General features: G+C 38.5%; 1 protein-coding gene across 1 annotated transcript; it reads right to left on the bottom strand.

Annotated features, from left to right (window-relative positions):
- Window positions 1–4,825: 4,825 nt before the first annotated feature.
- AICDA (activation induced cytidine deaminase) lies at window positions 4,826–11,808 on the bottom strand. The gene is made up of 4 exons (XM_063293040.1): window positions 11,641–11,808; window positions 8,173–8,443; window positions 5,728–5,843; window positions 4,826–5,469 (listed from the first exon to the last, which is right to left on the bottom strand). The coding sequence occupies exons 1-4, from the start codon at window positions 11,806–11,808 to the stop codon at window positions 5,416–5,418; spliced, it is 609 nt and encodes a 202-aa protein (XP_063149110.1). The 3' UTR covers window positions 4,826–5,415.
- Between the last annotated feature and the right edge of the window lie 1,447 nt (window positions 11,809–13,255).

Below are 13,255 nucleotides of genomic sequence, written 5' to 3'. Positions count from 1 at the left end.
AATTCAACTTTTTAAGATTGGTTTATTTTTAATGTGAATCATTTTTCAGAATTGTTGAGGCTTACTGCATTGCCACCAATATAAAAGAATGATTTGATCTGTTCATTACATTTCCAGCAATTTTTTGAAAATGAATTTTCTCTTGTAGCAATAAAAAGTACAGGATTATACCAACAATAAAACATTTTATACCTCTGAGTATAATGTTCAGAGTGGATTTAATGTTCTTCCATTGAAATTTGCACTGTTGCATTTCTATTGCTGAATTCAAATTGTGCATCCATTTAATCATACAGCTTTGACCTGTTCACATTCTGAGTCCTTTTTCACCAATAGTCTATAAACACAGCCCAACAAATGTTCTAAGGTTTTCAAATTCAGTCGAATGTCTCAGTATTCCCCCTTGTTCATTTATTTTTTTCTTGGCATACAATGCAATATCCCCATCCTTGCTCTTGGGTCTGTTTCTTCTGAATAAATTTTAAACTTCCAGTGCTTTATGCTAATCATGAATATCGTCTCACAAATTTCAATGATGACCATCACATCAGATTTGTCTTCCTGAACTAGGATCTCTATATCTCTCTGTTAAGTTCTCATACTCTATGTGTAGAAACATTTTGAGTTTTTGAGCACCACCTACTGGTATCTCTGTTGTAGTACCTTGCAAAACTCTTGAGTCCCCCATCCTGGCATCTTGTTTTTCCCTTTCTTTCTGTTTTCTTGACCCCAGTCCTTGACTGCATATTTGATTTTGGGATTTTGACATCTTCCCCCTTTTGTTATAGTTTGATATCTTGCTGAAACTGGTGAGGCACCTGCCATTTCCCAGTTTTTAAAAGATGTCAAGATGCAACCCTGATCCAACCTCACACCAAGTATGTGTTATAAATGACCTGAGATACCATTTATGATTGTGGGGAGGCATATGCCAATTTACATCAATAAAAGATCAATCATGTTAAGATGGTAAGAAATGGGAAGGAGAGTAAATGGAAGTAAGTGGAAGTAATACCATGTTCCATTGAAAAAGGAATTATGCACTTAAAGACAAATTGTTTAACAGTAAATTCTTCCAATGAAGGGAGAAATTACTCAGGGCAAAGTTTGGGAGTCTGTGCAGGCTATAAAAGCAAGATAGAATTACAAGTCTTGCTGGAGGATTTCTGACCTGTTCCATGTAGCGTCTTCTCCACAGATGTAACCATAGTTGAGGGATCAAGTGAATGGAAGAGTAAATAGGAATTGATTCTTGAAACTCTGTAAGTAAATCAATTTCTCTTACATTTTGTGCCTATGGTCTGTTATCAGCTGTTTGTAAAATCCCAAATCATTTGAGTTTGGTCCCTGACTGCAGTCACCCCTACATCTTGAAGTAAACAGTAAGGGCACTCAGGTTAGACCCCTGATATTTTATAACATATGTAAGTTAGCTTTATGTAGCAGCATATGTGTACAGAGAGAGAAAAATAATAGAGCAGTTCAGAAAAGAATTTCTGAAGACTGGTGTTTATTTTTGTTACAGGAAAGGACCCACAAAGATCTCTATTGTTTAACTCTAGACATTTCTTTCATTCGTTTTCTGTGGATGATAAGTAGTTTTCAGTAGCTGCATTTGCTTTAACAGAATGGCAAAACTTAATATTCATACTGCTAAATTGTCTTTTACAATGTACTGTATGTTCTGTCATATATTGTATCCATAACTTCCTTTAATAAAACCTTTATGAGCAGTCTTTGTAAATGAATCAATTTCTTTTTAAAAGGATGCTGCATCCATACATTGTAGCTATTGCCATGCTCATAACATTATTTTCTAAGCTTCTGGAATGCAAACCTCAACTGGTTTTGTTTTATAGCTTCTACAATTTAAACAAACTACTCTTTTGTCCTCCATCTGAATGCAATCACCGTTGACAAGGTGGATTGAAGCTTTACAAGTCATATTTATATCAGAAAAATGATCTAGATTGTTAAGAAATGTAAAGAGGCCCTATGCAGACCTTGTTATGAGTCCATTTTGAATTGAATCGGCAAAGAATTTTTCTGGAGACTGATGCTTATCTTTAATCTGTATTAGGAAATTATATTTAGATAAGCCTTAAACATTGGAAAGAAAAATGCACAACCCCATTTATTCAGTAGAGTGAAGACATGAAGATATTGGCAATTTATGAGCAAGTTGCTTACAGATGTAAATTATCTATGGATGATTATAATGACATACAGTATTTAATAGATAAAGATCATCCTTTATTAAAAGTTGTGTAAAATTTTATATACATATGTATAAACACTTTATACATGTAATTTTATATTGTATTATTGCTTTCTTTTTCCTTCTCTCTTTTCTTTTGCTATTGTTTTATTTTTCCTCTTTGTTCTATTTTATTAAATAAATAAAAAGAAAGGAGGAAAAGGAAGAGAAGAATAGAAAGCATCTAAGTAAAAGCATCCACGCTAGACTGCATGGAACCTGGCATAGTATCCTACTCCATTACCAAAAGAGAGAAGGACTATAGAAGCAAGGAGCAGGAACTGGAGATGCTGACAGCCTGAAAAATGTCTGTCCAATTCGAGGCATGATAAATAGTGTCAAAGAGTGAATGTTAAGAAGTCAAGAAAAGAAATCTCTACACTAACTGACTACATCCATAGTAGCCAATAGGTTGAGATTGTGCAATGGCAATGAATACAGAAGTGGATCTTTTAATATGGCCAAAAGAATCCTCAGTCCACTAACAGGCAAATACAGCTGTGGTTGACTGGGAAGTATTGGAAAAGGTAAGCAGTGTTGGGTGCAGAGATCATTGGTAAGTTGCTGAGAAAAAAAAAGTGGTCAAGGAAGGCTTGGTCAAGGAAGGCCCTGGATATTTACAACAGCTAACTTGAGTCCAATGAAGGAGAAGGCAGAAGTGTTTGAGCATAAATACTGAAGGTAAGATTTTCAGCCACCATTTTTCTGTAAAGGCATAGTTAAGCTACTATTGTAACATTCTATGCTGAATTTAGTCAATATAAAAAATCAGAACTTCGTATTATGTGTTTGAGCTATAAAAGATTTTCACTATTTCACTATTTTCAGCCTTTTTCTGATTTTTAGAACTGTACCTGGCTGGGACAATTTTTTAATTTTTGGTTCAAGTTAAAATTGATCTTTCCTTTTCCTATAATTGGTCACCAATGAGACTGGTGTGCAAGGTGTGGGGTTGGGATATAAGTATTATCCATATTTTAGCCCAAACTCATCTGGTTTTCACAAAATTTGGTGTGGTTATCAAAATTATCCAGGCTGTCATTAGCCTAAAATATATCCCTTTTATTATATGAAAAGTTGCATTTTCAAAAAAATGAATGCAATGTCCCTTATAAACTTATAGGTGGTCATAATAGAGAAAAGACATTAATCCTTATATATGAAAGGAATTTTTGGATAAAATATACAGATGAATCTCCACTGATCTCTTGTTATAATGAACAAATTGATAACAAAGATTTTGTGGCTTCTGACTAAATGAGAACAAAAAGATTTTATAAAGTTTTTTTAAAAAGAAACTTCTGAGAAGATAAATCAGTGTATTCCTGCAAACCTGGGTTTTCTGATTTTCAGTCTGGGCACGGTATTAATGCATTGCTGAAAAAGTATGAGCCAACCTATGCACTACTTCAATTGAAGGAAACAGATTTTGCATCCACGTAGTAAAGATTTGATTCATGCAATTCACTTAATGATTACAAAATTATAGAAGACTACAGAATAGAATACAAATAGAGAATTTATTTCGCATTATGGGAGAAAGATCTGTGGAGAAAATGGATGACGTTTGGAACAGAAGTAGTTCTAATAGAAATTAATTTATAATAAAATTATTTAAAAACCATTCATTAATATAACACAACATAGTTGATCAATTAAATCTATCATATTTTAGTGATATTGGCAGTTAGATACTGAATATTTATTTTACACTGACTAATAATCAGCTGTCAACTCCATAGTGACTCCTTCATTTCCTAAAAATTCAATAAACTTTGTACGTGTTTAGCTTTTTATTGGATTTAATCCTATCTGAGTATTTTAAAATTTGGGATATAGCAATGGTGATTAAATTATTGTATATGTTCTAAAGAGAATTTCATATAAGAAAATCATTTTGTTTGATTTTTTTTCCTTTATTTGAATATGGGGAAACTCATGTTCTTATTCCTTATTTACTACAGCTTGACTGTTAAATATTCTTATTGTAATATGTTTTTTTTTACATTACACATATTTGTACATAGTATTCTCAATTTTTACAGAAGCATCTCAAATTGCTCCAATATAACACTGAAATGCTTCCCCCCTTGCCTAGCATTTGCAGAGCACAGCTGATAGCAGTTATAACAGTGAAGTTTTATGCCACCATCAAAAGAAAATGTCATGAATAAACCTTTCTCTCTCTGCTTGTGGAAGGAGAGGCCCCTGTGGTCTCTGTACTGAATAAATTTGCATATACTTGAAGGCAACATTCTAAAAATGATTATTCTTTATCAATAAGGGTAATTTTCTCGAGCCGATTAATAACTTCCTTGTTGTCGTGAGTCTTTATTTAGTTAAGAGATTTTGAATTACTTTGTTTAATCAATTTTATAACAGGTTATAAGACATGAAAGAAAATGTTGCTATTTTTTAGTATGGTCAAAAAATGGCATAGAAAATCTATACCTTAATAGCATACACATTTAATATACCTTATCCAAGGTATAAGACCTTTGTGATATACAGTATTTCTGAAAATACTTGAAAATACTTTCTTCCAAGAGTGATCTGGCTTAAAATCATGACACAATGAAGAATGCACAATGAAGAATGCACTGCCAAATCAGCAGTGCCCTCCAGATTTACAGTGGGCCTCTACTAGAAACAAATATAGTGAGATGTGTCAGTGTTTCTGTGTACTGCTTAGTATAAGGCATCAGGTTTCAAATGTCACCTTCCATATAAACCCAGAGTTTTCTGTGGATGCTAAATACCTTGGCAATTTAAATCAAGTTTAATATTTGAACTCCATGTCTGTTACTAATTCTAGGAGATTTTGTAAGATCCTTTTCTTTAGTACAAATGGCTATCTCCCTAAATTGTCCATTTGTCTGGCTGACCTTTCTGATAGCAATAATAAATATGGCCACATGCCTTGGACAGCTCCAACTCTGGCTTCTTCCCATGGAGAACAGAGTACAAGAAGGCCCAGTCCCAGTATGCAGATGAAGAAAGCTCAAAACACCTTTCTCTTTTTTCCTTAGACACGCTTTTCTCAGAATTTGATACTTATGATAGGAGAGAAAGAAGAACTGGGACAAAAAGTTGAATTTTGAAGACTATCCCAAATCATGCTGGCATCTTTCCACCTCCATTTCTCTCCAAGCAGGAGTTTAAAGTCCAAGGATTCGGAAGGCATCTCGCAGGTCTTCAACTTCATAAAGTGGCTGTGAACCAAAGAGAAATAATAGCAGTTGTTTGGAGGATATGAGACAAGATGGCAGAGAAGAACAGCAATGCAGAAAACAGCAAGAAAATGTAGGAAAAGCTGGGAATGGGGGGAAAGAGTATGAACGGGAAATTAAGGCACATAACAGCAAATAGAGGGCAGTGATTCTGGTTATGCTGAGAAGAAGCAGGGAATGGCAAGAGAGAAGAGCAGCAAAGAAGGAGAAGGAAGCTCAGTGAGAAGAGTAAATGCTCACCAAAAGGATACGACGGAGGTGTCTGGCAAGACGCACAGAATTTTCATGAAGCCCTTCCCAGGCTTTGAAGGTCTTTTTGCGGTTTTCCACAAAGGTGTTCCAGCAATAAAAATAGTCTGATAAAAGAGAGTCATGAAAGATTCAAATTCCGTTTGATTTGGCAGGAAATATCTCCTAGGGCCATGCAAATCTTTTGAAAGAGGTGCTTTGAGAATTCATGGGAGCCTATCACAAACATCTATTCTGAAATAAAGCAGCTCCGTCTTTTCCCTGGCTCACTCGACTCCTTTAGAAGCTGTTCCCACTACTGCACCTGCTGATGGTTTGAAGGATTTGGACAGCCCTTATATCTATCTGACCAATATAATCAGTTTTATGTTGCTTCAAGGTCATGGCGCAAACATCCCCTAACTTTCATTATATGGTATTACCTTTCTTTGCCTAATAACCAGTAGCCTTTAATCTAATTATGGTAATATCTGGGTTACTAATGCAGCACATGATTCTCAATACTATTTCCCCCTCAATATCCTTTTCTTTTCTTAGACTAGTTTTATTACTTTGGGTGGGAGTAATTGTGGTTTCCATACTCTACGAAGTTATGTGTGTTGTAAACTAGTGGCATCACTGGTGAAAGTGATTTTGAAACTCTAAAGCAGAGGTACCAAACATATTCTGCAAAGCCTTCAAAGTCCTACCACAATTTGCCACTCAACTGTAATTTTTGATGTGACAGAGGGGTAAGTTTATGGCCAATCTTGTTAATTATATAATGATTAATGATTAAACCTAACCATTTAGGTTTCATTTAATTTAAAATTTAAAATGACATTGTGGTTTTTTCCAGGACCCCCTTCACGTCTTTTTGGAATGACACAACATGTCATTCAATGAACCTCTGCTGTTTTGCACAGGAGATATGTGGTTCTTTTTTCTTTTCTTCACAGAGGCTCACTTATGCAACTTTGCAGGTGTGAACATCTATATTTTTAAATTTACCTTCCCACACAGCTGCCTGGGTTCTCATGCAACTACCAGATGTACTGTAATCTAAAATAGATGTATAACTCCCATATCTCCTTAGAAGCACCGCAATTTATTATGACTTGTGGCCAGTGCACCATCCAACCCTTATTTTAAAAGCCAATTTTGTTTCAAGAATGCATTCAATGATCAGACTTTTTAAAGCAATGAATCCGGACTGTGTGATTTCCCATTTCTTCCTGCGTACCAGCAATGCTGTACTGTGGCATGTGGCTAGCATGTGCTCATTTTGTTAACACACATGATAAAATACACCTAACCTTTCAAGCCCTACCTATTTCTACTGCAGTTACAACACAATGATGTATGGAACATGTTTGTGCTATAAATGGATACGGTGTTATATTCAATATGTCCTTGGGGGGCAGCATTAATGGTACTCATAGGGCACCAGTTCTCCTTGGGGCAGGGAGGGTAGTGTAACTGTGTATCAGAAATTAAACGAGATCCCAGATGCTTTAGCAGATATTGAGAAACATCATATAAGTTTAAATAGTGATATGGACACTACAAAATAAATGGGAAAATAAATAAATGTAAAAATGATTGACTGTCAGGCTCTGCCTGAGACCCAATGAAAACACAGACGCTAGAGTAGACTTTAGGTTCTGGTTTTATTTGGGAATAGAATGCATGCCCTTAGAAAGCTGAGAGTGAGGGGAACGCGCCGGAATGGGATTTAAATAGCCCGCGCCGGTCAGCGCTCCACCCCACCTTACCCCAGGTGCGCCCCACGAGTCCCAACAGTTCGTCCAGGTGAGAGGTCGTCCAGCCCCCTGCGCCCCGGGCATCGCCTCGATCGCCTTCCTGTGCGGTGATGATCCATTGCCGGGCGATCAGGCTTCTAATTCCTTGAAAGCCCGGGCGCGCCCTTCCAAACCTCGCCTGTTCGGTTGTTATTTAATTTCATGTCAGTTTCCTTTTATTGTTGCTTCCTGGGCTGCTGCCCTCGGTCGTTACATTGTTTCCTTAGACCTATTACTGCTTTTTGTGTTTCTCTATTACCCTTGCCTTATCAGCCAGGGACCCATAATCTTGTATTGTCATGCGAGCCGTTGCGATGTCACAAACATCGCAATGGCGATCATGACATTGACAGCTTACAACTTTGCCAAAATCTTGTGGTATTATAGCAGTTTCACTTCTGAAATCTCTTGCGATTTTATCCTTGCTTTTGAAATCTCATGAGATTTCAGTCAAAAAGATAAAATTTTTACAAGACAGAATATTTCAAGACTGCAACAGTTTTCAATTATTTTAGTTCTTAATTTTACAGTTCCATAGACTCTGTAAGGGATTGTCAGAGATGCCATAACGCTGACTCTTCCTTTACAGTGTTGGCTATATTTTGCAATCCCAATTATTTCTTATTCTAAAACCTACCATTCTTCCATGTCTCACCTTTGAAGGTCATGATGGCAATCTGAACTCCTGCACGGTGTAGACGTCGCAACCCTTCAGGCTCAGCATTGCGTTCCTCGCAGAAGTACAAGCGGGCAGCAAAAATGCGCAGTGTTAGATTAGGATATGCACACAAAAAGTCAGCCACATGCCGGGCACAGTCATAACATGGGCTCCAGGAGGTGAACCAAGTGATACGATAGCAGTGCCTTGGATCCAGATCCCAAGTGGAAATGTAACGCAGGAAGAGAACTTCAACATGGCAACCTGCCTAAACAGCAATGGCACAGAAAAACTGGGATATGACCAACATACGATGAAAGTCAGAGCCTATAGTGTGAGTTATAAGAAGCAAGTGTATGTATGTGAGACAGATCTGGAAGTTCCCCACATCAGGACTGAGTTGCTCAGTCTATAAGTATTAAGAATTGTATGATTAGGAGTATCAAATTTTCTTAGATGACACCATGTCAAGTTGTTAGTGAAAAGTTACATGTCTGAATGACTCCTTCCTATATCCACCCCCCTTCATACATGGAAATACAGCCAAACAAAGAATACCAGTATATATGTTACAGTTAAGTGTATAAAATTTCTGAGTGAAAACAACAGGATCTAATTTAACACACTCCAGGTAATGTTTTGTCATTAAGACTATACATTGTATTGGCTGATCCTTAGATGGCAATATTGGGAAGATATTTACTGTAGATAATTGGTGGAGAAAATGAAATAATGGGTGATGAAGGTGCACTACTGGGTGATAAGTTAATCAGCAGGGTGGTTCAGATAAGATTTCTACATGCCTTATGATTTAAGATCCAGAATTTCTTTAAGTTATCTACAGTATTTTGCTTCTATACACCATGCATCAAGTCCCATTACACTGGTTATGCTGGCATTGAGGGTGCTTCCAGATACAGTTCCTAGTACTACCAATTAAAAGGCAACAATTTCATTTTTTAGCTCAACAGGTTTCTGGTAGCAGGAAAAAAACAATTACTTTAGATGCTATGAATGAGGTCAGATATTCAAGGTAATTTTAAGGAAAACTAAAACTGAGCGTAGCCAAAGATCTATCTTGGATTTTTAATAATTCAAAGCAACATTAAGTAGGATTATATGACAAGAAAAGAAAATGGAAAAAGCATCTCAAGATAGGATTGTAGAATCCCAGAATTGGAAGGTGCTATTTAGGGCACCAAGTTCAAGCTTCTCAGAGTTATTTGCAATTGGAGTGGCCTGTTAATCTCATAAATAAATCTATTTTCACTTTAATTTGAATCCAAATTAAAACATCTCAGAGAAATGGCTATGGCCTCTGCTTGAACATATCCTATGAAGAGGAACCACCATTCTTGGAATAATTGGCCCTATGGCTTTTACTGGGGGATGTTTTTTCTAACATTCACTCTAAATCTGGCTTCCTGTAATTTAAATCCATTACTCTGCACTTTGCAAGGGGAGATAACAGGCCTTGACCTTTTCCTATACGATATTCTTTAAGGTATTTGAAGAATGTGTCATATCTCCCTCCCCTGCCACCTGTCTAGTTTTCTCAAGGCTAAACCTACACAACTCCATCAATTTTTCTTCATATGACTTGAAAATCATCCATGTTGCTCTTCACCAAGCATGTTTTAATTTCTCTGAATCTTTAAAGTGGAGTACCCAGAACGATGTAGTACTTGAGGTGAAATCTGACCCAAGCAGAATAGAGAAGGATTCCTTCCTCTGGTTTAGAAATTACAGGTATACTCCTGTTGACGGAGCCTAAAACTGCATTCCCCCTTTTTGCAACTGTATCATAATACAGTGAGCCCACTGTTCAGTTTGCCATCAATTACTACTTTGTTTGCTGCTATCCCAGACTCTCAGTAGTTAACAAGAGCCATATTGTTATGCAATTATTCCACATTGCTTAGTGGGGCTATTGAACACTTCGTATTCATTATGGCATTCCATTAAAAAACAAAGATGAAAATTTTTGATAAGACTGAAGTTCAGACACTTGCTAGTGCATAAAACTCTGTAGGCCTTAGTTACATAACTTGTTCATTCATTTAGGTTTGCATGAATGACTTGCAATTATGCAAGTTTGAGACTTAGGGTAGAACACAACTGTTTTTCAGATCCTAGCAGAGGGGCCGGCAATAATGAGTTGGACTGATAAAAAAGGGGAGGCACCTAGGAAGTGGAACCAGGGTCCTAGAGGTCAAAGAGGTCAAAAAGATTGGCCAATCACAAGCCAGAATCAATATAATGGACATTGTACCCTAAGCACCTTGACAATTAGGAATGGGATGAGCAGAACCTGAAAAGATATCAAAACCCACTGAGAGATGTTTAGATTTTTGGAAGGACAACACTACTGAAATCAAATTCTGTTTCTTTCACAACCTTATCTGCTTCTGCCATCTTCAGGTCTCTGCCATCATTACAAGTTCTATGTAACAGAACTGCTTCAAATTTTTGCCTTCCTCTATTTTAGGCTTACGGAATCGCCAAGGGTTGGATACGACTGAATGGATAATTTGGTTTGATTTTAGGCTTGTTTGCAAGCTTTGCTATTGAAATAAATCATTGAAATCTATCTGAGATTTTTGAAAAATAAGGGAACATGAGGTAGCACTCTTCAAATAAAGGAATTCATGACAGGACGGTATGAAATCTGTTCTCTGTCATTCCAAAGTGGATTGAGGAAGGAATACTCTGACTGATTAGTGGAACCAATTACACAAATAAAAGTGCCACCTGGAAACACTCGGGGAGAAAGCAGAATGGTTCTAGAACTAGCATCACTCTTTGCTGAAGACTGGGCAATGTTGGCACAGGAAGTAATCATTCTCTCCAATGTTCCAAAATAACTGAAGGAGGGTAGGGGGTTTATGCAAAAATCACAGCTACACTGTCAGTATTATGTTGCAATTGATCTAATCTGGAAGTGGCATGAATTGGCAAAATCATGGATTAATGATAAGATAAATGTAGATATAAATACAAGTGCTGTCTAAAGCATTTAAAATAAGGGCTTCATAAAGCGTGTTGGCATACTCCTCAAAAGGTGTTAGAACAGTTGCACCACCAGAAGGCTTTTGAAAGCTTTCCTCAACCATCTGTGTCGGTATGCTTTGCTGGTAGTCCAAGAGATGTGGTCTGCGCATGTGCATAGATATGCGTAAATAGCTGGGGACAGCCCTGAAACCAGCTGCTTTAACATTTAAAGGAGGGATCATCCTGGTGTGCTTTGTGAAGCATTGCTTTTCTTTTTACACAGCCCTAATAGAGATTTTCATTGGTTCACAGGAAGGCTAGTCTGAATAAGCAAAACAATATACTGTAATAAAATGTGCAAGAACCAGAGCTACCTGGCCCTGTAGAGTCCAAAGCAGCCTCTTCCCTTGCTTTCACTGTTTGTAGGCCCCTACTAGAGAGGACCCAATGGGAGCTGAATGTGTGTCCCTTTACCTTATTGCGCAGATATCCAAAATCCAAGGAGCAGGATGTGGCACTATTCCGCTGTTTTACCACATAACAAAGGTAAGTTTCATGACGGCCTTTAGCCCATCGCAAGTTCTTGAAATTGTAGAGAAATTTCTTTTGCTTCATTAGAAGACTGCAGGGAAGCAGGAACATTAAGAAAATTAAAAGCACATATTTATATATGAAGGTCAATATGGGGAGCCACAGGACCGATCGAGTTTGACCAAAGGGGAGATTAAAAAGGAGGAACTCAGGAGCAGAAAGCCAACTAAAACGTTGGTCATTTTGTGCTAGGCAAAAGAATGTTTTCTATGTATTCAAGCACATAACAAACAAAAAATAAAGGACAAAAGAAAAACAGTGGGTATAGTTAACACGATGTAAAGCTTAGATTTAATACTGGCATGAGAAGACCAACAGGAAAAGCAAGGTTTTTTTAAAAAATGGACTGATCATACTGTATTACTGATTTACTTTAAACCATCTGAGCTAAATGAATAATGTTTTGATGCAATGATGGCTTTCTATGCTCTTAATAACACCTTTTCCTTGTCATGAATAGCAATCCCAACTGACGCTTTTTCCACTGTGGCTGTTAGCATTCCTGACAGTTTTTGAAAATACAGACTTTGGTTCCCCTGCAAGTTTTGGAACTTTTTGCTATAGTCTCCTTTTGTCTTACATACTTAGTGAATTAGGTTGTCCTGGCTCATTGACACTGACTTGATGTCATGAGCACCGTTGAGCTGAATGCATCAGCACAACGGCACACATGACAATACCTCGGAAACTAGAGGAAGGGATTTAAAGATAAGCAAAGCACGCACAACAACAGACACAGACCCCGAGGAGAAGGGAACGACCCCGGCCGGAAGAACCAGCCATTAGAACACAAAGGGGGAAGAAAGAACGACAAAGACAGGGCAGATCACGAGGCACACCTGAAGCTGTCAGCAGGAACGCAACGGATATCGCCCAGCTGACAGCAATCACCGGCCGGAGGAAGAAACCGATTATGAGCGAAGCCCGGGGCACCAGCAGGGGCCCCGCGACCCCTCACCTACCGGCAATGAAGCATACAGGACTTGGGGGGATGACACAACCCAAGGTGGGGGGGGCGCTGACCGGCGCGGGCTATTTAAACCCCGCACCGGCGCGCTCCCTTCACTCTCAGCTTTTTCTAGCTATGCACTATGCTGAAATAAACCTGAACCTGCTCTTCCCTGAATCAGTGTCTGTGTTTTACTCAGTAGTAGGCAGCGCATGACATAAAGCTGAGAGTCATAAACTCAGCCTCGCCAAGCCCCACCGGACAAAAACGAGCCGCGGGAGGAACAGACGGCGAGAAGAACACGAGCGGAGAGTGATGGAGCCGATGCATCGCAGCCAGGATGGGCGAGCCGCACGGCGAGAAGCGGAGGAGGACCGACAGAGGCCAGAGGCAACGCGGACCCCAGGAGCCACGGACACCCTCCCGGCCCATCCTGAGCCTCAGCCCCACCCCCGGAGGGAGGCGGAGGCGACCCGACCACGGGAGGGAGCAACATACCTCCCGAGACCCGCGGAGACCTCCCCGCCCCACATCGCACCCCAGCCACAG

This window comes from Candoia aspera, chromosome 2 (assembly GCF_035149785.1).
Source record: "Candoia aspera isolate rCanAsp1 chromosome 2, rCanAsp1.hap2, whole genome shotgun sequence".
Taxonomy (NCBI): Eukaryota; Metazoa; Chordata; class Lepidosauria; order Squamata; family Boidae; genus Candoia; species Candoia aspera.
Note: the sequence above shows the minus strand (reverse complement) of the source record. Positions and strands in the feature narration are given on the sequence as shown.